Source organism: Gadus macrocephalus, chromosome 22, assembly GCF_031168955.1.
Source record: "Gadus macrocephalus chromosome 22, ASM3116895v1".
Lineage (NCBI taxonomy): Eukaryota > Metazoa > Chordata > Actinopteri > Gadiformes > Gadidae > Gadus > Gadus macrocephalus.
In genome coordinates this window covers 9072249-9098491 of record NC_082403.1, presented here as the reverse complement: position 1 = coordinate 9098491, position 26243 = coordinate 9072249, and the positions used below count along the sequence as shown (strand labels likewise).

The following is a 26243-nucleotide window of genomic DNA, read 5'->3' as shown; positions in this document are numbered from 1 at the left end:
TGCCACAGGAGTTTCTCAATTTGCTAACTTCAACCCTAGGTGGCGTCTCGCAAATCCTCTGCATACGACAGTTACATCCAGTGTCCTTTTACTATGCTGTTATTCATTGTCCGTTGATCCTCCTGATTCTTTTATTGCATGTGTATTGAACGACGATATAGTTATAACGATGATGGCTGCCAGTGCCAGCATATGTTGAATTATTCTTTATTTTACTTTTAATGTAAAAAAAATTCAGAAGGTAGGCCAACTTAAATATAAATGTTTGCCCATCTCCCTCTAAACAAACTCCCAAAATATGTTTCTAGGTCACTCAGAAATGTTATTTTTTTTACTGCAAATAGTGGAATGTAATCAGGGGCTATGTCTATAGCTAGGGGCTATGTTAATAGCGCAAAGGATTTGGACTCTAGGGGCCTACAGCTCTATGTTCGCGGCTTGGTTTGAACAAACTTGCACTTGTATTTACATGCGCTTGATTGGAGCCCCGTGATTAGATTTTCTTCTTGACTCATCCTAAAGTGTTCAACGATTGCTGCAACATTTACCAGACAAGCAGTGACTTATTTTATGCCCAAACCACATATAGTTTGTTCTAGCCTAAGCGACTACCATACTTAAATTAGACTAGCCGTGTTAACCATAGATTAAATACCTCAGTAAAGCTTTAATTCGGAAAATCTTCAAAATATGTCGCTGTCCCTTTATTAAGGCTACAATTTAATTCTTAGATACATTTAATCTGGCAACTATTACCGTAAATCTATCAAAGCGCATCATATTTTCCCCAAATTCGATGGAGGTGGAGCAGATTGAGGTGCAGAAACATTTTGAAAAGGGATTGGGGTAAATGGTCCAAACGCTTCCCCACCACCATCTGGAACGCGAGTCCGGGCTGCTGGGTCCATGTCAGGCACAAGGTGGTCAATTGGTATATTCGATTAGCATTAACTTGAGGAAGGAACAGCACGGTGGAGAAATAAGGTCCTTCTCGCGTCCAATTTTAGTATGCTTAATTTTTCAATTTAACGAACCAGGTTTGCGAAATAATACAGGAATCATTTGTTACTGTGCATGTAGGCTATATTTTTGTGTATCAATACTAAACGTCGTTCTGAAATGGAGAGGGAATTTCCAGATTTTTCTGGCAAATGGAAAATGAAAACTTCAGAACATTTTGAAGAACTTTTGAAAGCACTTGGTAAGTTCATGTTTATAACGTTTCGTTTATCACTTCTCCATGTTGTTGGTAATGCCTGGAAGGTTTATTTTTTATTTTTAAATGTTTAGGAGCTGCATCAGAAAGTCGTGGGTTTTAGTTTTAGGAAAACAAAGATAAAACAAGCCTCTAACCTTAAGCATGCACCGATCTGAATAATAGAAGAAGCCCTACATGGGATGTCAACTCAGAATTATGGAACAAAGATGAAGATCTAACTCTCATGAGTCAAGGCTAATCCTCTCTTGGTCTGACTTCCTTGAATGGTGAAAAAACATTAAAACACAAGTTAATGCTATAGTCAAAGTTGCGATTACTCACAGGTTTCCTCAACATATCCGTCACAACCTATGATTAGACATTTCAGCATGCCTGGTTGCTGTACCTGAAGCCCAGATAGAGACGTGGATAGACAGCCATGAGTGAATGGGGGAGGAAGAATAGGACCAGTCATTTCAGTGGCATTTATTAAAAATTGGAAAGGAAAAATAGCCTGTGGAAAGAATGCGAAGTATTCCCTTATTGAGGTAAGATATGTTCTCCCTCGACTGTAATGGGATCCTGTGTGAATGGAGCGGGGCCCCATCGCACAATCAGCACCAGGACTGACCTTCAATCATCGGCCCCCACCTTTCTCTGCGCCTTCGACATCTTGATTAATCTATGCCCTATATTCTTTATTTATTTTACATTTATATTCAAATCTGAAAACTGATGTGTGTTCTTTGTGACGAATTTCCCCTTGGGTTACTATTGCTCAGGTGTGAATGTCTTTGTGAGGAAGATCGCGGTGGCCGCAGCGTCCAGCCCCGCGGTGGAGATCAGCCAGGATGGGGAGAGCCTCCACATCCAGACCTCCACCAGTGTGCGCACCACCCAGGTTTCCTTCACTGTGGGTCAGTCCTTCAACGAGACCACAGTGGACGGACGTCCCTGCACGGTAGCCTACCCAACAACAGATCATTTTGGAGTGTTTTCAAGTTAAAAGTATTTTGTATGTATATAGGTATATTCAGCTAAGCATTCTGTAATTCATTAAGGTTCCCAGATGGGACTAGGAAAACCTGCTGAGAATCCACATCCTACCAGGGAAAAAGGGGAAAGTCTGTGGGAGTGCAAAAAGTGAGACCCTGTATGGTCAGAGACCTAAAGGTTGAGATGGAACCTTCTCAAACCGTCTCTTGTCATGTTATGATCACATGTCTGGGGTGTGTTGCTCGTGTGTAGTTATAAGTAAGCAGAATATATTGGATTATTTTGTAGGTAATGATAATGCAAACCGTACTGTAGCACACGGTCATGTATGAGCAAGTGATTCCTCCACAATATATATATATATATATATATATATATATATATATATATATGTATGCTTGAATAGGTCATGACCAGACCTTCTGCTTTTTTATTTATTTTTATAATTGAATGCATGCTTTCGTCTGTAGTGAGCTGTTTGGACAGAGTATAGCTATCGTTAGGCGTGGGGGCCAAAATAGGCATATGGAAGTCATTTCAGTGCAACTTGAGAGTTTCTCTTGATGATGTTTCAGGGTTCTGGACTTCATTTCTTTCGCGAGTGCTTCAGGGGCTAAAAGGACATGCCTATCTGATCATCTGTTTAACATAAGGGTAGACTACCACATAACGCTCTCTATATTGTCTGGCAATTCATACATGGAATTTTCCAGCCATACCACCCTTGTGCAACTGAAGCCACCGTTCGTCTATTGCAGTTTGTTTGTATGTTTGAACCACCGTTCGTGTCGTCTGCATCTCTGCAGAGTTTTCCCAAGTGGGAGTCGGACAACAAGATCAGCTGTGAGCAGACCTTACAGAAAGGGGAGGGGCCCAAGACCGCCTGGACTCGTGAACTGACCGGCCACGGGGAGCTCATACTGGTAAAGCATTCGTTCCAGTCGTCCCAGTACTAAGAAGTCAGCACATGTGCTGTATGTTCCGTAACACACATTCATCTTTTGCTCTTTCTCTCTGTCTTGTTTTTCTTTGCAGACAATGCGGGCGGGGGATGTGGTATGCACCAGGGTCTATGAAAGGGTATAAGAAACTCTTTTATGGCTCCACAGTACGTCCATTTTGGGGGCTTGATGCATGATTTTTCTTTCTTTTTTTTTCTTTCTTCATTCTGCCATCTAATTGGACTGTGGTAAACTGTGCAGCGCACTTTCAAGCCAGGCGTCAGATTACACCAAGCCGTTTTGGTATGTGTAGTTGCTTCTTGTACTGTTGATTTGGTTAGCTACATTGCCGGAGAGGAATGTGCTCTCAATGTACCACAAAATGAAAATGTCATCCATTCCTTGTTTAAAAAAAATACCCTTTCTCGAGAGTAGCTAGGCCTCTCTTTCGAATTGTGAATAAAGGTATGACCGGTGGGCAGTTTGTCTCTTCTCTAAAGGTTTTCTTAAGTTCATGCAGTCTCCTTCTTCTTCACTATATCCAAGGTATATCCCTATCAGAATTAATGTATTGACAATAATAATTATCAATTTTTTTCAACACATTACCAAAGCCATTTCAACATTCATTCAAACTAAAGTACTCTTCTTGATGGAAGGGCGGAAAACCAAGGGGGAAAAACTAGAGAGAGGAAAGTCTATCAACTAGGGGAAATTATTTAATACAATAAGGGTGGCAATCTGGCTGCTGTCTGTCCCAGCTGTACCTACTTAGAGAATGAGCTAAGTCAAAAGTCCCCAACCCTTTTTTCCCCCCTTGGCTTTGCACCCAGTTACTAATATGTCAGGGAGCTACCTCAGCGGCCGGGCAGGAAATCTTCTCCTGCTCTTTCTCTCTCCCCCCCCGTCCCCCGTTCTCTTTCTCTCAATCCTTTTCTCTCCAGCTCTCGCTCTCTCTCAACCCCCCCCCCCCCCCCCCCCTCTCTCATCCAGGTCTGTGCTGAGCCTTTTCCAGAACCCTCTCGCTCACTAGTGAATACATGAGATTGTTTTGTATGTGATTGTGTGTGGTGTGTGTGTGTGTGAGTGATTGTGTGTGCACTCCTTGAGATGGGGGTGAACAGCAAGCAAAGTTAAAGGACACATATTAGGGCGTTTTCACAACAAGTAAACATAGTATTTGAGTTCCAGAAAACATGTTTTTGAAGCTGTTTAGGTTTTAGGAACAAAAATCTCGCCTACCGTTATTCCCCTCTGTTTCAGTCCCTTCAGAATGCGCTATTTCTGGTGTCTGTAGCTTTAATGCAAATAAGCTGCTGCCTATTGACCAATGAGCTGTCAGACTGAACCACAGCATGCAGACTCCTGGAGCTGTATATCTATCTAATATAATATAATATAATATAATATATAATAATAATATTATGTATGGGTATTTATATAATATTATATCTAATATCACGGCCAAAAGCTATGTGTGCCTCGGATGATATTATGAATCACAAAGACTGCGTCTGACGTCTTTGGCACTTCCACAACAAGTAAAGACTCGCAGTGGGGGATATCTCGGCCATGGTTGAGAACAATTGGGGGGAAAGGAACTTTGGCCGTGACTCTCTGAAGTCCATGAACTGCGACATGGAGGAGAAAGGGATTGTGCTCGGGGAGCTGAGCTGCCGGTCTGCCGCCGAGCTCCCCGCGCCGGAGCTGCCGTCGGAGCTGCCGGCTGCCCGCCGCCGAAGCTTCAGTGGCGGTGTACTCCTGGAGCTGAACTGCCGCCAAAGCTTTGCGGCTGCTCCGGCGGGTGTCCTCCGAGAGCTGAAAAGTCCAGCGGGGGTAGCTCGGCGGCAGTCCGGCAGCTCAGCTCCGGGAGTACAATCCCTTTCTTCTCCATGTCTCCTCCTCCGGCAGCTCCGGCGGTGCCGCCGGCAGAGAAAGAGATTGTAAACCCAGAGGCCGGAGCTGAGCTGCCGCCGAGTTCCCCCCGCCGGAGCTGCTCGTCCGCTGGTCCACAAAATCTTAGCTATGCTCTGATTGGAGGGGAGTGGGGAAGTGGGAGGTAATATTCAACTGTGCCCCCTTCCTATAGGAGGGGGCACTGAAACTGACTCGCTCGTTTGGTAACTGTAGGCGGGGTACTTTCAGAAATGCATATCTCACTCAAAAAATCATGTAGCCTACAGACTTTTTTCAAAGTTTTTAATGCGTGTGGGAGCACCCAAAAAAAAGAAAAAAAAGTTGTTTTCATAATATGTCCCCTTTAAGTGAACACACATTTTTGGATTGAAAGTTGTCTTCTGTCATGAGCATTTTTCTTTTCCTCAGGGGCTAATGGTGTGGTCTCAGGTCATGTTGAACTGTGTGTGTGTGTGTGTGTGTGTGTGTGTGTGTGTGTGTGTGTGTGTGTGTGTGTGTTTAACTAAATCAAAGTCACTCTCAGTCATACTTTACTCCTGATTAGGCCTATTTGTACATGATAATTGCTATGTCTGTGTTCACACAAAAACCCAATCTTGCCTCTGAGGCATAGACAAACACCCAGACACATATATATGCACAACGAGTTCATGTTTGGCAGGCCTATCATAATTGAGAATTATTTTACATCCGGAATGGCATAATTTAGTTCGCCGGAGAGCGACCGGATTGGTTTAACGGCTACGTACCATATCCGAAAAGGCATGAAAAGAAACAGATCCTTAAGGACACGCACTCTTTAACTCCGTCATAAGACCCCTTAATCACCCATGTGACCCCGTGGCCGTGAAGAGAAATCCTATCGTGCCACCACCACTATTGTAAACTACTTCAGCGTCGAAAATGGTTCACAAAAATGTTTAAATCATTGTGCTGTTTGTTACCCAAAAAACAAATCTAAAAAGTTCGCTGTTTGCGCAAACACCTACAAATAATTTGCCGTGAGTAACAGGCAATCATGGACCAAAAGGTGGTTGATGGAAACACAATTACCCACGCACCGATTGGTCGAGTTGTAAGAAAAAGCCAGAGGAAAAAGCCATTTGTGCTGATGACAGCACATATGGTGGGAGACCAACGGTGTGATAATTAAAAATGTAATAATAGATAGATAGATAGATAGATAGATAGATAGATAGATAGATAGATAGATAGATAGATAGATAGATAGATAGATAGATAGATAGATAGATAGATAGATAGATAGATAGATAGATATAATAATAGATAGGGTACCAATAAACCGTTGGAACACCCAAGACCGGTAACCATAGCAACGCAGGTAAACAAACCCCGCGAAGCCCGATCCCTACGAGAGCTACCCGCGCTACGGCCATCCGGAGGCGCACAGCTTTTGGCCGAGATATTATGTATACAATTATATTATGCTATTATATATAGAACGTTATAAGACACTGTCTCCGAGAATTGGCGCGCTGTCAGACGCTGTCACCGAGTGTGAGAGGAGAGTTGACGGAGAAGATGGCGGTTGACATCGTTTCAAAGTTTATACCGTTTATACTCGGTATAGTATACCTTTGTTGTGAGTGTATTACTCGGTGTGAAAATGTCCACACCGCTGCAACCCTTGCGCCGAATTGAAAAAGGAAACCGCTAGAATAAAATAGCAGTAATATTTCCACATTAATTGATCAAATAACAGGGGATGGGAAGGGGGGATGGCTGTTTCAGAAGGGGGATGATTTTGATCATTTTAATTCCAAAGGGGGATGCCCTCCCCCCTCAAATCTAAACTATTGTACACGTACACACCAACAGGGATCAATCCATTACATGGATATCCTCGGCGCAGTTAAAGTGTGCTAGCTCGATATTTGTGCTTTTAAAACGCATGGCTATCGACTTTCAACCACCACGGCTAAGGAAAGATCCAACTGCCACTGTCAAGTTTTATTCGGAATGACCCGACTTGTTGTGATCTCTTTGGAACATGGACATAATAAAGGAACCAATATGACCACGCCCCTTCGGAAGCCACGTGCTTCTTTCTTTGCCGCATAGGTCATGTGACAGGGATGGTTTACTTCCTGGATCACTTGTTTTTTGAAAACGATACATTCTGGACAAAACACATTCGTACGTTTGAGGGATAACGCTAATATACGATAACGTGACATATGTTAGATAAATCAGAAGGATTAGCTGTGGCGTTTAGCTGGTCAGATTAGATACATTGTGCCAAAGAAAATCTTACTACGCGAAAAAGCAACTGTATGCTAACGGTAGCAAGGAAAATCTCATGTCGATATTTTGCATTGGTGATATGCCATTCGTAATAGACAAAAACGACACATAACTAGACTATCTAGAAGCATTTACTGACAGAGATTGGGTCTTGTATTTTTCTTGCGGTAAGCAAAAGCATCGCTTTTGACGTGTACGCTGTGCTGAGTTTCGTTTTCGCTGACTGCAAGCAAGATGTCGAAGTACACAAGTTTTCCTGAACCATCCGAGGACCACAACCCATTCCAGGTGATCAGTATTAAAAAGACAGCGGTGTCTAATTGTATTTGTATGTGTTGCTCTGATTGGTTGATGGCAGACATGATTCTGGTATTGTCATTCATATTTATATAATGGCAGGCATGCTGTTGCTCATATGATGTGGTTGATCCGCCCTTATGTTTTTCCAACTACGTAGGCCTACCAATGAAGAAAACGACTCATGCCTTATAAATTATGATGCATACACCTTAGTATAGCTTACATTTCTTGCGTTTTCTGGTTTCTTATTTAGGATCCTGCAGTAACACAACATAGCAGCAACACGGGATATGCCACACTGGACCTCTATAATCCTTTTGACAATAAAACTGGGGTAAGAACACGATCCTTGGGGATATTCAAATGTTCAAGATAAAGAACCACCTAAAACTACTCTTATATCAAATGCTCTTATATTTGATATTTTGCCTTCATTACATCTTTATGCTGTACATCCACAGGCCTCTTCTCCCCTTGGGAAGGCCAATCCATCCGAAAAAAATAAAAATAAAATCGCTATAATACTAATTTCTAATCACTGAACTCCTTCTCCAGCCCCCTCCTCCGCCATATGAGGCCACATCCCCCACCCCCCCCTCTGTACCAGCAGTGACCCCCCCCAGCCGCACCACGCCCACCGAGGCTCGCAACTATGGCTCCTACACCTCCCAGGTATGTAGCATGCTGAACCCATGGTACACAGAATGGGTAGACTCCAGACCAGTATGTCAGATGGCAACAGCAAAGTTGCGTTTACCTCCTAGCTTGACTTATGTGTGGTTATTTTTAACTATAGTGAAAATTGAAAAGCTGTTTTGGCGAACCATGGAAAGGAATGGAGAAAAAAGCGTAGCAGCATGCCCATTGCAGATATGAGCCCATTTGGCATCTGTCTATTAGCGCAACTAATCTTAGCACAAAGGAAACCTCCATAAACAACTCTGTTGTGGCACTGCAGTCAAACCATTACTCTTAGTTGGCCTTAGTCATACTATGGTCTTAACAGAGCCAAGCAAAAACATTCACACAAATCCTAAATAGTTTTCAGGCAAAGCGAAGACCTACGCATGCACGCACTCGCACAATATGAATCTCACTACTAGATACTCCATCTGTTGAATCCTGCTTCAATAAAAATGGCAGAAGAGCTTCGTTAGACATCAACAGCCCTTGGTCAGGCTGCATGCCCTCTGACGGAGAAGCATGGTGTGTGGTTTGTAGCAGGCGGCGGTCAACGCCACAACAGCGGAGCTCCTGAGGAAGCAGGAGGAGCTTGAGAAGAAGGCCCGTGAGCTGGAGAAGAGGGAGCGGGAGCTGGAGTCCCACGGCCTCGGACCTGGAGCCTGTAAGCAAGGGGTTGCTTGGTTGTGCTTGGCGTTATAGGATATGTACTGTACAATGTTGATTGAATTCTGTTGATTTCATGGATCTCTTTCAGTCAATGTCATGATTACATGTCACTGCAAAGCAACAACTGAAGGCAAATATGAGTAGGAGGCTGCACCAACTATAAAAATTATGTCCTCTTGAGGTGTTGAGTGCAAGAAATATAGCATTGTCTGTTAGAGGTATGGATACGGGACTTTTGGTTGGCCATGTCTACCTAATAAGAAATTGAGGAACTAGGAGGAACAGATGATTTATCTTGTAATTTATCAAATTATGTCCAGTTTAACATTACTTTGAAGGCATGATTGTTCTGCTTAGATGGGATTCTACCATTCAAGGGTATAATACAATCCTTGTATCCGTTTATTTTTTTTACAGTTTGATGAGTCAGATCCTGATTAGCAGGTATGCTCCGGCACCATTTTAATTTGAGATAAAGACACATATTTTTCGTTTTTAGGGGAATTACTTGGGAGAAAAAGTAATGAGGATTTGATGACATGTCTAAACTTTGGACACTGTCCTCGATACTATAGGTTAAAACTGAACTCTCTAAATTTGGTGTTACCTCATTAAGCCCTATATATATATAAACACTATATAACTGGTAAGCTGGAAGACTCTCTAAGTAAAACAATGCTTTTAAATCAAGTTTCTTTACTTGACATTTCAGATCAATTGTATGTAAAAAAAAAATGTAGATATATTTTTTAATGTAATAGATAAAATGCTCCTTCGCCCTTTGACCTCTTTGTCTCTCTCGTGCCACCATAGCTCGACAGAACAACTGGCCGCCATTGCCGGCGTTCTGCCCCGTGGGTCCATGTTTCTACCAGGACATCAGCCTGGATATCAGTCAGAGCTTCCAGCGCACTGTCACCATCATGTACTACTTCTGGATGTGTGAGTTCTTCGTCCGCTACTACATTTATGGGGGAGCCTGGTGGCTACCGCCACTAGTGTGCAAACCCTGTAGAGGGCAAGCCTTGTTTGATTCCCACCTTTGTTGCATGTCATCCTCCCCTTCTCTTCGTCTTCACTCCTGTCCTCCAAGGCATATAATATCCCTACAATATGTATTAAATGTGTGACTTTCATATTCATAGTTTAAGTAGCATAAATGACTATAATTTGCAACCTTCCTTTTACTTTTTTATCGTGGCCTGTTGGGAGTTGTTCCTCATATAGTTGACGGATCTCAAATCAAATGAGATGTATGTGTTTCTGGTGCACTTCCACCATTTTGCATTTACTGCCAGCAATCTGGGAAATGGAGCAGGGCGATGACTCAACAATTTGTCACTTCTGCTCTCTGTAGTGAGCTTGTTGTCATGATTGGAGTGAGTGCAGAAGGGGGTAGGAACTGTCTGGTTAGGATCCCTTGTCCGTCATCTTATTTTTCAAAGTAATTTTAGAAAGTAAAGCTATTAAATTATGTCGGATCCACTTCCTAATACACAACTGCTCCCTTTGCAACCTTTCCCAGATTATGTATTTTTTAAGCTCACCATCATATTCTTCCATCATGTGTCCGGGGTGATCTGCAAATATATATTTTTTTTATGAACATCACATCTAGGCTAAACATACCTCAGGTTGGCTAGACCTACACCAAAAAGGGTGATATATTTATATAGTGTAGGTCGAGATGAGATTCTATGTACTTTCACAGTTGCACCCCAGGCCAAAGTATCGAGCATCTTATTGGTCGAGTACCATTCGCAGCAAAGGGTGTCAAAGCAAACCTTCTTTAAAGCTGATGTAGGATTCTTCATGGACACACATCTATGTGTCTAAGTAAATGTAATCTTTGTGTTGGTAAAACCGATATGGTTGTGAAATGTGAATCAAAAAATTAAAATAAGCCTAAAAAAGGCTGACGATTCATATTTATAACAAAAACAAAAAATTGCAACTAATGCAAACACGCATCAGTTATTCCACTACCTAAGGTATTGGATGTTCATATGGGAAGATAATGGGCTGCATTTCTACGTTTATTGACCTTTGAAGAACTTCTACCATGTATAAATACAATGTAGTGTTTAACTATCCAGAAAACATACAGACTCTCTTGGTACTCTCCTCTTTTACTCCCTGTTCTCTGGGCCTCCCTCCAGTCTGTGCTGCTACTCTGCTCTTCAACCTTGTCTCCTCGCTGGCAATGTTCATCGTGGACCCACAGGGCGGGGTTGGCCTGGGACTAGCCATTCTGTGGGCTCTTCTCTTCACCCCCTGCTCCTTCGTTTGTTGGTACAGGCCTGTGTACAAAGCCTTCAGGTGCGTGCCATCGTTACCTATTAAGGCCCCGATATGCAGACAAATTCGAAAATGTCGTTGTTGCATGGGCATAATGGCTCCACATTGAACACCAGTTCAAAAGCAAGACTTGCTGAGATTGTGAGGGATTATTCACATTTCTATGGTCACTCAAGCAGGGACGACAAGGATACTTGGATGGTAGTTAATTATTTGCTTCATTAAACTAACAGCCCACGCATCGCATTGACTATATTGTACACTGTCAAAATGGCCAAACACGACAACCGTTTGTCAGCCTATGCAAACAACAATTTAGATTTAGTTGTAAGCATATCAAGCCTTTCCAGTGTTTGCTCTGAAGTGTTTTCTCTTTGCTATCTTTACCTTTTTCTCTTTACTGCACCTTTTAGGACTGACAGCTCCTTCAACTTCTTTGCGTTCTTCTTCGTATTCTTTGCCCAAGTTGTGGTCTTTGTAATCATGACCATTGGGATACCAGGATGGGGGTTCAGGTATGTCTGATACGATTTTTCCACCGAGGTATACGTATGTAATGCCTCATAAACATACACCACAAAACCCTTTCTTGAAATGTTAAAATAGTCACAAATTACCTGATTATAGCCTATGGCTTGAGTAAATAATGTAAATCTGGACTTCGGCATAAAAATGGGCAAAGCACACTCTTGAAAACCCAATTTACATCCCTTTAACAGACACGTTATCAGCCTCACTGACTGAAAAGTGAGGCTGATAACATTCAAAACAAAAATCTAAACTGGAGAAACAGCTTTTTATTATTTACCTTTTTTATTATTTTAAGTGTTTCTGGCATGACTTGATAGAAAATAAAATCTTAACTTGAATACAAAGTTCTTCTTCTGTTTTCTTATCTTCCATATCTAGTTTGATTTTACGATCAAACTAGTTATTCAAATTACATAATTATTCAGCAAATGTTTACCGATTTATTTATTTTCATTTGGGCAAGAAACCATTGGAAAAGTTTTTTTTCCCTTGCCCCTCATGTATGCAAAAAAGGGTGCTTGCAATTACATGCCCTATCTTGGAGTGACGGTCACTGTTTAATATAACGAGGGACAGTCCTTATTATTCTGTGTGAGGTGAAAAAACTTCACGACTGCACATACAGGGGCTTTGCCATTACTGAAGTTTGTCTCAATGCATCTCTGGTATGTAATTCCAGAAACTTGATTAGCTCGTGCTGATTATTTTTGTCCAGGTAAACAACCGGTGGGTTATTTGTGTCCAAGTCGACATGCTCTTGAGTCCATCTGTCTCTCCCTCTCTTCGGTAGCGGCTGGATCGTGAGTCTGGCAGCTCTGAAGACCAGCGTTCCAGTTGGCGTGATCATGATGATCAACGCCATCTTCTTTACGGCTCAAACAGCCTTGGGCGTCATCATGCTTAAGAAGGTACTGAAGTTTATTTTCAGACATGGACATGTTATGCCCAAGGATATCGTCATGTTTATTTTTAACCCATTCAGCCCACTGTCCACTGATTAAGACATTGATTTGAGGAAACCAGTGTCAAACAGAACTTCAAGCAGAAAAACAACAACATGAAAATGGGATATTCTGATACAGAGTCCATTGCCTCCCTGTGTGCTATTTCTAATGACCACGACCTCCCTGTGAACATCCTTGAGCAAGGAGCCTTACCCGGGGATTCCATCGGACGCGTTACGGCAACGTTACGGCTGCGGCACGTCTTGGCCGCGACTTTGCCCTGCTTGCATTTCCACCGGGCGCGTTACGGCAGCGCAACGCTGCCTTGCGAGCCAGCCGTATTCCCGCGAGATCACGAGATCCCGCGATAATCCTAAACCTAATGTACTCACCTTCCACTCCCAAAACTACTGCAATTAAATGCCAGGCTTTGTCCTTTCTGACATTGTTCTTATAAAAAGGATGATTTGAGACCCTTTGATTGATTGACTGCTGAACTGGTGCCACCGGTCATGACGTAATAATGTTGGTGTTTTATTTATTGTGTTTTATTTTGAAAATTGACCGGAATGCTCTATGGCTTTTACTTTTTCACTTCCTGCCCTGATCGATCTGCTCTGTTGAAATTGACGCGGTTCAGCAACGGCTTGCGGCAAAAATAGAAATGCTACGGAATGATAGCGCTGCGGCACGGCGAGCCGCTCCTGGGACGTTGCTGAGACGTTCCGCAGCCGCGCCCTGTGGAAATGGTCTCATTGATTAGAGTGGAACCTATCTGCTGCGGTGACCGCGGCCAAGACGTGCCGCTGCCGTAACGTTGCCGTAACGCGTCCGGTGGAATCGAGCCTTTACCCCTACCCGCTCATAAATGACATGTATCAATGCTGTAGATCAACACCTCAAAGCTTTTGTTAGCAAAATCTACCTTTGGGCACATTTTCCACATGCTCCGTCCTATTAATTGAAGCTGTGGCCTAGTGGTCGCCCCGTAAAGCTATCAACAGATAAACAGTCCAGTGAATAGCCTCCTGACTCACGTTCCACATATCGGTTACCCACACTGCCCTCACACACAATGGGCCTGGCACCGTGAACAACTGCTCAGTGTATCAACTCCCTTCCCTTTTCTTCCTTCCCACAGGTACACTCTATGTACCGGCAGACGGATGCCAGCTTCCAGAAGGCCCAGGCCGAGTTCGCCACCGGAGTGATGGCCAATCAGGTTGTGCGCAATGCCGCTACAAACGCTGCCCAGGGGGCCTTCGTTGGCCCTCGATAGAGCCACATAGAGAAAGATCAGGAGAGGGGGGGGGGGGGGGGGAGAGACAGAGACAAAGAGATAGAGTGCTTAGGTCCAGTGCGTAGTGGGCCCTTGATCTGCTGCCCATGGGATCTAGTTTTCCCCTTGAATTTCCCACCCTACGGGTCCTTGGCATTTTTGTGTAGGATCAAAAATGCTGCCCCTTTGGGGGCAGCGAGTGATCGTTGCTGGAGTCGTGTGTGTTTTGTAACCGTGTACAGGACGAGGTTTGCAAGTGGTCAAGCCATTCATTTAAAAACAACTGGAATCACAGCAGCAATGATAGAAAAGAGGTGTTTAACGCTTTTAAAATATTTATTTTGAAAGCCATACGCTTTTAAGACTGGAGTAAAAGACTGTTGTATAGTATTGTCAGACATGTTTTTTTGACCGCTGTTTATGGATGCAGGGTTTAATGGGTGCCAAGTAAAACAAGGTACTATAAAGCCTTGGTGTTTTTTCCTTTTTAAGATGAAATTGTTACACTACGTCTGGTTAGTATGGAAAACTGTGTTTATAAGAACCAAAGGCTGATAATGAATAATTTGAATTGTGATGTAATTATGTTTAATCCATAAGTGAATGGTTTAACTTTCTTTGGATATTAACACACGTTGCTGCCCGTACACACGTTAACATATTGCGTTATTATTATTTTTCCAAAAGAGAATGCCTGTGTACCATATTGCCAAAATGTGTTGTAGTCTAACTGCATATTAATGTACCTGTCGTTTTTGTTGTGATATCTGTATTTTTTCTGTTGATGCTGTTTGTATGTATTATGGTTGTTAAAGATTGCTAACAATGCATTTTTTTGTTTGAATAAAGAGATGACATGCTGAATAATGTTGCGTCCGTTCTTTACCTTAATAATTTAAATTTAATATAATTTCCTGTCAGTTTGCAGCGATCAAATGATCTGAACAAGGTCTCCATTTTGGTTGAGTGGCGACCCCTAGTACAGTATGCCCCAACATACAAGAAAACTACTTGTTATTTTTACAACTTCTTACATACTTTGTCATTTAACGCCATTTACGGAAGGTAGTAACTGAGTAAAAATGGTGTATAATAATCCCCAAAGATTTACAACTTCATAAAATACGGACTCAATAATAAAAATAAATCATGACTCGATACATTCTTCATAGCGGTCTTTGAAAATGTTGAAACCCTATTGGTCCGTGTTTTTTAAGACTGCATGAACTGCAAATTGTTCATACAGCCGATAATGTTAGGAGATAGAAGTGTCAGCGAGCGGAGACCAGCCGCCATACGGACGTCAGTGACAGGGTGGCGGTGCTGTGAAGATGGCGGAGGCAGCAGCGACACCACAACACCGGTTCTTCTGCCACTGCTGTAAATCTGAAACAGAACCAAAACTCCCGGTGAGTTCATTTGAAACAGAGTGTTATTGCACGACGTTATATTCTATAGTCTGGCCATTAATTGACGCGTCCGTTCAACAGTTTGTAAGGTCCGTCTCTGAAAACATTCACATGAAGTAGGTACGTTATTATCTGTGAGCTTGACTTGGATCCATTTAAAAACTATTTATACTAATTTGGTATGAACAGGCGTCGTTTAATAACGTTAGCTGTAAGTATGTCGAAAAGTCTACATAACGGTTTTATGGTTTTACGATTTAACATTAGTCGGGAACAATCAGCCGATCCAAGTTGGTGCCGTTGCCATATTTAGAAGCACTACGGCTGGTCAACTGTCAAACACATGCGAGGATCAGGGGAAGGAGGTGCGCACCGCATACTACGCATGCTGGCCCACGCTCCAAATGGCTTGTCGCGCTGTCAAACTACACTTTTAAACCGCACTGTGACACGCTATTATAGGTCCGGCATAACCACGCGTGTAGTGCGTGTGTATTTGCATCCGCGTACCTGTGTGTGTGTGTGTGTGTGTGTGTGTGTGTGTGTGTGTGTGTGTGTGTGTGTGTGTGTGTGTGTGTGTGTGTGTGTGCGGGTGTGTGTCTTTTTCTGTTGGCGAGGATACAGATGATGGTTTTTCATTGATTTCAATTCAAGCATACAATTTATATATTGTTTTTGAAGGATTTAACATGTCCCCGGTGTGAATCTGGCTTCGTGGAGGAGGTGGACGAAGACTCAAGGTAGCCTACAATGAACTAATCTGCTCCTCTTTAAGGTTGCATATACCCTCTCTGTATATCTCTCAGAGCTAACTCCATCTGATCTTACTCTCCAGCCTCCTGACGCAGAGTACGACAGAGGCCACTGAAGATGCTAACCCCCTCTTGACAGAAGTAGGTCAACACACAGCGTTATCAAAAGCAACAAAAACAAACCTATAACACATTTATTCATCCCTAAAATAAACAAAAAACAAAAATGTCTGGTCCCTGTTCATGTTGTGGCAGCTGCTGTTGAGGCAGCATATTTCGCTCCTGGCAGATCCCGTTGTGGCCGACACAGGCCCAGGCCACAGAGTCACCGCTGATGAGCGGGTGGGGGGATCCGAGGTCTCTTCTCTCTCCCAGGAGGCGTCTACAGCGGCAACAGATAGCAGGCAAACTGAACCGACCTCCCACCAACCTGGGCTGGAGAGGAGGTCATCTCAACCAGACCACATGCCTGCAGTTGAGTGGTGGGTTGAGATGGACAAACGTAACCATAAAGAGGTGCTTACCAACCTCGTTCGACCATTGACCCCATTTGTAGGTCAGAAACTTCTTGCATCCACATTCCTTAACCTTTTAGCGGCATTCTGCTTCCCCACCCACACATCGTTTAGAGCCTATCAACATCTGATCCTAATATCAATTGGCCGGTTCTTTGCTCAAAATTGCGAATTGGACAATTAAACATGAGTCGGTTAGTTCAATAGGGCCTTTACCCTTCTATTTAAATTTACATTTTATTTTAATAAAAAGTGTACCATGAAATATGCCCCATCATATCAGGGGACCCCAAGAAGTTGGTCTGGAGACCCCAAGGTTGGGAAACACTGCTTCAAATATCATCAAAGGGTCTGGGTAGATTTAGGTGTCACAATGTCCTCAAGAGTCAACCGAACATGTTTTTGAAAAACGACTATGAGGATGCCTCATTATGAAATTACATAATTGACTTGATCAATTCATTCATGTATTTCCAGGATATGACTCGTCCTCTTTCACTTTGCATTAGTCTATGGCTTGTGGATATTTTAACGTAGTCATACCTATATGTCAGTTGTTTAGTGGTATTATTTTTCTGAATGTAGGGAATAACCCAAGATGCTTTGTTTGTTTGACAACCAACTGGCCATTTCACCTATCAAATGTTATTTTTTTAAACATATTTATTCTATTCTTTCTAACTTTCTACTCCATAGGATTGTGCAGCAGTTCTTGGCTAATTTGTTCGCTAGCAATGGAAACCAAGGTTCAGCTTCGGCGTCCCTGTAAGTTGGCAGAAAGTAGTGTATAGGAATGTTAAATCTTATAGTTGTTGCTTCTCTCATCTTTACTATTGGACAGGCATAGGCATCTACATTCCATTTTATTTCATAACATTGTCTTTCAAAGCACATAGCTATTTTATTTTATATGTATGCTATTTATGACCTAAATCGTAACCTGAAAATTGCTGATTGAATAAAAAATTTGTGTATTGTTACTCCCGAATTTACACCTTCCCCTTTCTTTACTTGAAGCATATTATATACTTAATAACACCAACTTGTCTGTCTCTGTTTCTGTTCAGCTCTTCTATGCTCCAATTGCACTCTAACCCAGGAGACTATGCTTGGGGTCAGGGAGGTCTAGATTCTGTTATCACTGAGGTGAGTGAAGTCTTTGCTGTCTAGAAACCTTCTGCAGTTACATGATGAGTAAGAAAAGCAAGACCAACCATATACGCCCCTCACATCACCATCACAACCACCATCACAGCCCCTCCTGTCATTTTCACATTTCCCCTTGACTATTTACATATGTTTCTTGCCTTATGTCTTTACCTCAGAATCTCGTCGTATCACATAGTGGTATAAATTTCAAGGACACTGAAGGTAGCCAAGCTATTCTCATTTTCTAGAATACTAGTAATGAATTGTTTCTGCGTGGAACCTATTTGAATGGCTATTACTGGACCATTATACATTGACTGACTCCTCTTATTCCTTTATCATTTGTGTTATGCTCTCGGGTAATCACACACACGTTCAATGTATTTTTAGGTTTATATTGCCGCCTGGCCTTATACCCCTCGTTGAAGGTGTTCAATAAAGGCGTTCCTGTTCATGTTAAAACATACAAACTGCCTACGTTGTTGTTTTTTTCGGAATGATTTCTGTGTCTTATCAACATACATCTTTCTTCATCTCTTTGCTGTCGCACCATCTTTTCATTCACTTTCAACTATTTCTCTGTCCCTTGCAATATCCACCCCGCCCCACCCTCTATCCTTAGCTGTTGGGTCAGTTGGAGGGCACCGGTCCCCCTCCCGCAGAAAAGGACATGATCTCATCGTTGCCAACCGTCAGCGTCTCTCAGGAACAAACAGGTGGGGGGAGGGGGATGTCAGTGACATTGACATCATCATATGACGTGTGGGCGTCAGACAGCAAGGCCAATTGATGTGGCTGCAGAGAAGGATGTTTCAATGACTGAAATGCAGAACATAGAGGATCTTCGGGCCATATTGTGTTTTAACTTGATTCAAGCATTTTTTAAGATAGCATGTGTGGTAATGACAGGTCCAAAATATTGGCTACTCAAAAGCATTAACATGGGATATAGAATGTATTGCAGGGAGCAATAAGGCCATGTTTTAAAGCCGTTGTTATGGAAATCTCATGATTTGATGGAATGTACCACGCACACACAAAACAGTGTTGATCATCCATACTTCCATCTTCTCACCTCTTCTTAACAAACATCTTTAACTTTCTTTCCCTTATCTTTCAGCATGCCGGTTGGAGTGTCCAGTGTGCTGTGAGCGCTATTCTTTAGGAGAATATGTCAGGCAACTTCCCTGTTTACATTATTTCCACAGTGACTGTATAGTACCTTGGCTTGAGCTGGTAAGTATCGTAAAGCATGTGTTACACAAACAGCTTGACATACGCTAGCACCATAGTGTCACTTCAGGGTCAAAATATCATCTGATTAAATTCCGTCCAGTTGGTAATAATTGCATAATTGTCCACTAACGTTGGTGTCGTCATTAATTGATACAGTCACATTAGGTTGGTGTGTAGTGTTATTGGGGTGCTGTTGCTATCGCTGCCTAGCTTGTTTTGCTCTTCATGAGTTTTCCCGTCCCCGCAGCATGACACGTGTCCGGTATGCCGTAAAAGTCTGGACGGAGTGGACAACAGCTTGCCCCAGACGTCAGAGGCCACAGACCCCCCCTCTATCAGACCCGAGCCCTCGGAGAGGCAGACCATCTGAACCACGCAGCCCTGGTTGAAAGCCACGCACGCGCATTGCGGTTTTTCAAGAGACACGGCCATTTGTCACAACGCCTCCGTCAACCTTTTCACTGAAGTATTAACATCGATCAACCTGTGTTGCTATAAGAACGAGCCTCTCTAAACTCGCAGAGACATTTCAGTCATGTATTCATGTTTACAAGAAGCTCTGTCTTTTATTTTAATAAAAGCCACGCTGCCTCCTACCCCTTGCTATCTATGTGGCGGAAGAGTACACAGCAAAACATTGCTTGGTGAAAAGATGTTGTGGATGTGTCGGTCCTTGTTTCACTGGGGTGTACCGTTTGGCTTACATGGATGATTCAGATGCTCAGACGCGAGGAACTAAGCACCGCTAAATCACCAGTGACTGCCAAGAGTGATGGGGAATTTACTGAGTTATGAAGTAGCCGTTTTGTACCAAGGCTCTGGGTAAGAGTGTTTTCCCAGCAGTTCAGTCGTAAAACTAATTTGACCTACCTTGGGGTCAGTGTTGTCTCCTTTACCTAAAACTTCCATTAAATCCTAACTGTGATCTTGCCCTCTTCTGCTCTCTTTCCCCCTGAACGGAAATGTTACAGATAAAATTTGATTTCCTATACTGTTTCTAGGCATATCTGGTGTTTTGGGGCTTCTAAACTCTTTAAGTCTTAAGATGTGCTTGACCTATGAACAGTGATGCAAATCTGGTTTGATATTTTTATTATTTTACTACTATGTTGAAACTGTCTGAAAACCAGTTTGAATGTATAATTGAATATCCTCTCATCCTGGGTGTGTGTTTGGGGAAGGGGGACGGTAGACATGACGCTGGGTCATCAGTGCCACAAGCGCGCGAACCGTTGCCACCAGCTTTCCCCACGCAAGGTTAATTACAAATTCAATACATCACACGTGAATAATATCGCACAGGAGACCTTCGTGTACTTCAGATTAGATTTCCCATGGACCGTGGGTAATGAAAATGTAATGAGATATTGTCACACTTTTAACACCAGTACATTTTCCAATTTGTCCCACACGACCGACATCTGCCCTGCTCACCCGCCTCGGCTCGTTCTCCTCCCCCCTCCGTCGTCTCCCTCCCTCCCTCCTCACTGAGAATGCCCGTGTTGTACTGACAGTAACGATACGGGCTGAGCAGACATGGAGGCCCGATTGACGAGCAAGGCCCATTCTGACACATCTACGCCCAGCTAACCCAGTGTCGGAGACGATTTTGGAGATTCTTGGAGTTATTACGGATACCAACTTCTGTAAGGATGATAGGATTTCGGGCGAGGGTGAAGGAATAGGAGGCGATCCATTTCGGGTCTCTGTTGATTCAACGCAGCCGCCATTTTGTTGACAGTTCGTGTTTTTTAATAATGACACAGCGCTGCATCTATTAATTTATCTTATATAAATACGCGTGACACTATATTATTACATGTACTTTATGGTATTAGATAGGACAATTGTCTGGCACCTTTGTTTACGTGTCTATGTGGCTTGCTCGGCTGGCTAGAGCGCTAGGCTTCACAATATTGCATCGTTAGCCCTCCTAGCTGCGCTCCAGTAGCACGAGTCCCTATGTGACGGAGATGCGAGTTTCTAGTCATCGGATGTTGTCAATTATGCTGGATTTCGTTGTATTGCAATGCTCCAAGATATTTGACTAATTTCCCTGCATTGTGCATACAATATAGATTGCAAGTGTGGCCCTGGTACATCCAGTCTATATTGTATAATGTTAGCATAGGCATGGGTTGCTAGCCAGCGCGAATGCCATTGATACTCTGTAGCAAGCAGTCTATTATTGGACGAATGGTCGCTACTATCATGTAATAACCCAAACAGACCCTTAAAACACATAGGTTATAACACGGGATGATTGCCAACGCCATCCTTGATAGACCATAGTCCTGACATCTTGTTGTGTTTGTATGAGTATAAATTGGGGAATGAAGCGTGTTGACATTCTCCCTACTCCATCCCAACTTTCGGATTGTGGTGTCAGGATAGCAAAACGTGTATCGTATGTTACTGTGTTATGTGTGTCTCCATCTTAAACGTGCCGTTTATACGATTACAGTTTATATTGTAGTCTCCGTGCATCGGAATGTGATAACCTATTTGGCACGTCTTCAAAGGACGGTTGGATGAGACTCGCTTGCATACGTGGGCGATTGATAGTCGCTTCAGATCATATTGGGGCTAGTACGCGCCTCTATTTATAGTATGTTGGGGATCGGCTGGACATTTCTGATTATTTTATCTTTTGATTTGGACGATTCAGTACTTGGAAAGTGAACTATGTGGCCACAACGTTGACACGTACGACGAGAAAACCATACCCGAATAATGTGAGCACCGTTTCTGAACGATCGTAGAGGTGAGTGACAATGTTAACAGTTGTATTGATTCTTGGTGTATTCGGCTGTAATTATCATAACATAGCCACAGGTAATCTGAAGCTTTACTAGATTCATTGTTTGTTTTAATAAATATTGATACAAATACAATGCAAAAATGTACACGGGCTGACAACGGACATTAACCAAGTGATCTCGGCTTTAGTTGTCCATGTTTCCGTTACTTATCCTTGCATTACAGTATGTTTTTTGTTCAATTATATACAATAATAAAATATAACTGTGGCTGTGTCTCGTAAGGCAAAGCTGAAACTAAACGGCCCACTTAAGTTTAACTGCAAGTACCACCTGTCATCGACAAGGCGGGTATATAAGTCTTGAATGCCACTCTATGCAGGAGTTATTGCATATTTGACATGCACTTTTTGCCCCAACAATGACAAGTGAGCAAACTACATGTAGCCGCAAAGTGTCCTTGTCTCAGGGATGGTTACGCATCTGCTGTTTTGATTGACATCCGTCAGTTTTGGGGGCCTTTCAGGCTGTATCCTCGATTTGGTTCCCTCGCCTTCAATCCCATCTATATATCCGTCTCTGTATAGTTGCAGTTACAAATGCAAAGAACGGCCATGCGCTACCTGCCAGCCTCGCGCGATATTGTCTTTGGAAATAACATGGGGATATATTGCTGGGCTCCAGCACTTCTGTGAATGATGTGGGGGTGGGTTCGGTCCAATTCCCTCTGCCCTGAGGATATCAGCAGAACAACGTGTGCAAAAGTGAAAGAGGCAGTGCACGGAGGGAGGGAATAAGGGGAGGGGATTGATGGGAGGGGGCACGAGGGAAGTTGTTTACTACGTTCCTGACTGTTCCATCCATTACATTTGCCGTTGTTTCAAAATCTTAATTTGTTATGCCATCATGCTCCTGGCCCTTCCAAACACATTTTATATGCAACAGTTATATCTTTTTTAACAGAAGCTACAAGTTATTGATATAATAAATAAATAGACCTTCACTACTATTCATGTTTAACAATGTTTATATCAGTGTCACTGCTGAACTATTGTAGACCAATTGAACGCGTAATGTTTAGCACTCTTTGGGGGTGTAAAAATGACATACATACCAGCAAAAGAAACAAGACGCTGTAATGCCAAATGCTTATCAATGTTGTAAAGCACTCTCAAAACGGAAATAGGGCTTGCGATTTGATTGCTTACAGAAGAACGAACACCGGTACATAGATTAGTTAAGCATCTAGACGTTGGAAGTGCGAGGGGTGTTTTGACTCAGAGCAAGGTTTGGGGCTATTCAGTCACCTGTCAGTTGCCTTCTCACTAGCCAGGTTCCCGAGTGGGCTTATTTTTGGCCGGGTCGCTGTAAGAGCAGCGGATGCAGCTTGGCTGGCTCCAAGTGATATAAAAGAAACGGCAAACATTTGTCACTTGTAGAGAGAGGGAGAGAGAGAGGGATTGAGGGAGAGAGAAGGAGCGTGAGATAGAGAGAGAACAGAGCTTTGGTTTGGTTGCGGTGGGGGTTCAAAAATGTGTTTTGGATTAAAGTAGGGGGGAACACCGTGACTTTAGTCTGTCCGCTGCGCTCCTGCTCGCCTTCCAGGTTTGGGCGTAATAGAAGAGAAGGGAGAAGAGAAGGGCTTACAGGGAAGGGTCGGCGGAGCGGCCAGATTGATGGAGTGCTGGGGAAAAGAGGGAGGTGTGATTTGAGCGTTGTGGTATGTGGAGCAAGGGGTTGGGGCTGAGGGGGGCGGGAGGAGTTTAGAGGGGAAATGGAGTGAGTAATTGAAGTAAACACAGAGCCCAGTGGGCGTGGGTAACGGCAGAGCTGTACTCCAAGACCGTGGCTGTGTATGTCATAAAAAAAAAGAAAGAAAAGAAACACCCCAAACGCTCAACGCAACCCCCTTCTCTTTCTAATGCCGTCTCCTACGGCCGTAGCCTTCTCCCTTCTCCCGCTCTGCTCTCACTTTCACAAGACCTGAGGAGTTGTAGTACTGACTTTCCTCGGGGCTCCATTAAGTGGCTCCTTTTAGTGCTTTCTGCTAATGCAGGGTATACGCACACACACACACACACACACACACACACACACACACACACACACACACACACACACACACACACACACACACACACACACACACACACACACACACACACACACACACACACACACACACACACACACACACCACCAGAACGTTGCTGCTCTATCACTCGCCCACGCTCAGAGGCTTCTGGGATCACTGCTGGGAAAGGCAGATCGGCTACTTACTCCCAGAGGGCCCAATGTGCTGAGGTCACGGTTCTGAATTGCCTCCAAATGACTTCACCCCGACGAGAGCACCTGCTTGGGGGCGAATCGCCATTAAATCACTCAGTGACTGCTGATAGCGCCATTGTGCTAGCCGGCATGCACAGTCGCCCACTTCTAGCGTGCTCATTTTCCCCGTGGCTAATGAGGAAACATTAGGGATGGGTCATTTGGGCGGGATGTCACCTATAGGACCTGGGGAGGCAGTGGCAGCCCATGCAGGCTTAAGGATATGCTGGGTTCTCAAGTGGACGGTTGCTCATTCTGAGTCTCTGGGCATAGAGTTACACCTTACCAAGCGTTCAGGTAGAGACACCGCAGCTGTGTAAATAGGTCACGGACCGCTGAAGGCCGTGAGGACGAACGCATAATAAAAAAAAAAGAAGTAACCCAGCAGGGACGATGAAGGACGACCTCGCGCAGAATAACCTAGACGATAAAACTGCTTCCCGTCTGTCCGCCCAGCCCCTCTCCTCCATCATTCATTATGAGATGCTGGGCACGCACACGCTGTGCTTGTTGTGTTGTGATCTGCGACGCTCGCTCTGTCATCTTAGCTGTCACGGACTCATTGATGTTCCTTCATGTTTTCTGTTCTGGTGACTAATTATACGCCTTTTTTTTTTTTTACCCCCTTTCACAACCCCCCCCCCCCCTTCTGTCTCTCTCTCTCTCTCTCTCTCTCTCTCTCTGTTCTTCATGACCCTGTCTCTACCAACACAGTTTAAGAAAGGAGAGAGCCAGTGAGAGCCAGAGAGGGCGGGACACCACAGCCATCAAGAAAGACAGCAGATTCGCCACAAACCAGGATTGTTTTTTTTCTCACTCATCTACCCTCCCCCCCCCTTCCCCCACTTTCTCTTCCCCCCCAATCACCCCGTCCGTCGCCTTTATACCACTGTCCATTCCCCCCCCCCCCCCCCCCCCCCCTTCATAAATACCTCTTGTTGGTAACGCCACAAACATTGGCCCCCAAACTCCCGGTCGCCCCGCTCACCCCCTAGATCTCTGATGGATCAGAAGATTCAGGGGGGCACCGCCACTCCACCCCCCCTCCCCACCGCACTACCCGCTGGGGAGCGAGACAAGGATGGCGGGGGTGGGAAGAAGGACGAGGAGGAGGAGAAGAAAAAGAGGGAACGGGAGAAGGAGTGCACCCCGTTGGACTCCTCCAGTGCAGCCGGAGGGGTAGGAGGCGACGGGGCAGGAGGAGTAGCCCCCGGGGCCCCTGGCGGCGGCGGCGGCGGCGGCGTGGACCAGTCTCACTTCTCCATTAAGGAGAGCAGCCTCTCCGAGGGCAACGTGAAGCTCAAGATCGGCCTGCAGGCGAAGCGCATGAAGAAGCCCCCCAAGATCCTGGAGAGCTACGAGTGCCGGCCCGCCTTCCGGGCCACCGTCCGGCACACCACGCCGCGTAGCAACGGCGGCTCCGGAAGTGGCCGGGGGGGCCGCACCGGGGCAGCGCCCGAGGGTCCCCCGGCCAACGCACACGTCGCGCCCAGTCCCCCTCCTCCTCCTCCACCTCCTCCTCTTCCTCCTCCTCCTCCTCCGCCGCCGCCTCCTCCGCTGCACAGCAGAGAGAGAGAGCGGGAGCCCAGCCCCCAGTGCCTCAACAGCAGGCCCAACCCGTCGCCTCCGGGCCCGGCCTCCGGTGCTGTCGCTGCCACGTCACCCCCCTCTGCAGTTCCTCCTGCGAGCTCTAGTGCCCCGTCGCCCTCCCCGACCAACGGGAATAATCAGGCCAAAAAGGTAAGCTGGGGGCAAGACCGCACAAAAAAAAAGGGGTTTGGAGGTTCAAATAGTTGTTGTGCTTTCATAAAGCTTTCCCAGACTGAGGGGATTGCACAAGAGGTCTCTTTGAACTCTTTGGCAAAAACAGAAAGTAAGGGGATTTTCTATTACTTAGGGATTCCACATGTTTGCAAAATGTTCCCCCGCTCCCCCTCATGTTTTTTTTTCTTGGGCGCAGAAACTCAAATCGATTGAGTTTCTCTCCAGACGGATGTTTACTTTCCCTAGCACCGTCATTCTAAACGAATGGGGACGGCTAACCTAAGATGCTATTGGCATTCACCAAGGCTACCA

At 44.3% G+C, this 26243-nt stretch overlaps 4 protein-coding genes across 7 annotated transcripts in view; all 4 read left to right on the top strand.

Annotated features, from left to right (window-relative positions):
* Positions 1–815: 815 nt before the first annotated feature.
* Positions 816–3616, top strand: crabp2b (cellular retinoic acid binding protein 2, b). Its single transcript, XM_060042881.1, has 4 exons — positions 816–1201; positions 1981–2159; positions 3001–3117; positions 3230–3616. The coding sequence occupies exons 1-4, from the start codon at positions 1120–1122 to the stop codon at positions 3278–3280; spliced, it is 429 nt and encodes a 142-aa protein (XP_059898864.1). The 5' UTR covers positions 816–1119; the 3' UTR covers positions 3281–3616.
* Positions 3617–7112: 3496 nt separating this feature from the next.
* scamp3 (secretory carrier membrane protein 3) lies at positions 7113–14886 on the top strand. Of its 2 annotated transcripts, none has more exons than XM_060042836.1 (9): positions 7113–7605; positions 7871–7951; positions 8173–8289; positions 8842–8962; positions 9781–9909; positions 11127–11286; positions 11679–11780; positions 12587–12704; positions 13882–14886. In XM_060042836.1, exons 1-9 carry the CDS (start codon positions 7552–7554, stop codon positions 14017–14019), a joined length of 1020 nt encoding a protein of 339 aa, XP_059898819.1. In that variant the 5' UTR covers positions 7113–7551; the 3' UTR covers positions 14020–14886. The 2 variants fall into 2 exon arrangements, with proteins under 2 accessions (XP_059898819.1, XP_059898818.1); XM_060042835.1 differs by having other exon boundaries at positions 7114–7605; positions 8839–8962.
* A 386-nt stretch (positions 14887–15272) lies between these two features.
* On the top strand, positions 15273–20005 carry LOC132450748 (E3 ubiquitin-protein ligase RNF115-like). Its single transcript, XM_060042841.1, has 9 exons — positions 15273–15428; positions 16110–16168; positions 16264–16321; positions 16436–16662; positions 17392–17460; positions 17763–17841; positions 18467–18560; positions 18965–19080; positions 19328–20005. Exons 1-9 carry the CDS (start codon positions 15351–15353, stop codon positions 19448–19450), a joined length of 903 nt encoding a protein of 300 aa, XP_059898824.1. The 5' UTR covers positions 15273–15350; the 3' UTR covers positions 19451–20005.
* A 5072-nt stretch (positions 20006–25077) lies between these two features.
* ash1l (ash1 (absent, small, or homeotic)-like (Drosophila)) overlaps positions 25078–26243 on the top strand; it is a 28939-nt gene continuing 27773 nt past the window's right edge. For all 3 annotated transcript variants that reach the window (XM_060042724.1, XM_060042723.1, XM_060042722.1), the window contains exon 1: positions 25078–25907. In XM_060042724.1, coding sequence (XP_059898707.1) covers positions 25170–25907 — 738 coding nt within the window. In that variant the 5' untranslated portion in view covers positions 25078–25169. The remainder of the gene's footprint in view (positions 25908–26243) is intronic.

Coding starts and splice junctions, on each gene's coding strand:
- scamp3 (XM_060042835.1), top strand. CDS start 7,552: ATGTCGAAGTACACAAGTTTTCCTGAACCATCCGAGGACCACAACCCA. Junction 9,910..11,126: donor CATGTACTACTTCTGGATGT/GTGAGTTCTTCG, acceptor GCCTCCCTCCAG/TCTGTGCTGCTACTCTGCTC. Junction 12,705..13,881: donor GCGTCATCATGCTTAAGAAG/GTACTGAAGTTT, acceptor TCCTTCCCACAG/GTACACTCTATGTACCGGCA.
- LOC132450748 (XM_060042841.1), top strand. CDS start 15,351: ATGGCGGAGGCAGCAGCGACACCACAACACCGGTTCTTCTGCCACTGC. Junction 15,429..16,109: donor AAACAGAACCAAAACTCCCG/GTGAGTTCATTT, acceptor TTGTTTTTGAAG/GATTTAACATGTCCCCGGTG. Junction 18,561..18,964: donor CGTCTCTCAGGAACAAACAG/GTGGGGGGAGGG, acceptor CTTATCTTTCAG/CATGCCGGTTGGAGTGTCCA.
- crabp2b (XM_060042881.1), top strand. CDS start 1,120: ATGGAGAGGGAATTTCCAGATTTTTCTGGCAAATGGAAAATGAAAACT. Junction 2,160..3,000: donor TGGACGGACGTCCCTGCACG/GTAGCCTACCCA, acceptor GCATCTCTGCAG/AGTTTTCCCAAGTGGGAGTC. Junction 3,118..3,229: donor GCCACGGGGAGCTCATACTG/GTAAAGCATTCG, acceptor TTTTCTTTGCAG/ACAATGCGGGCGGGGGATGT.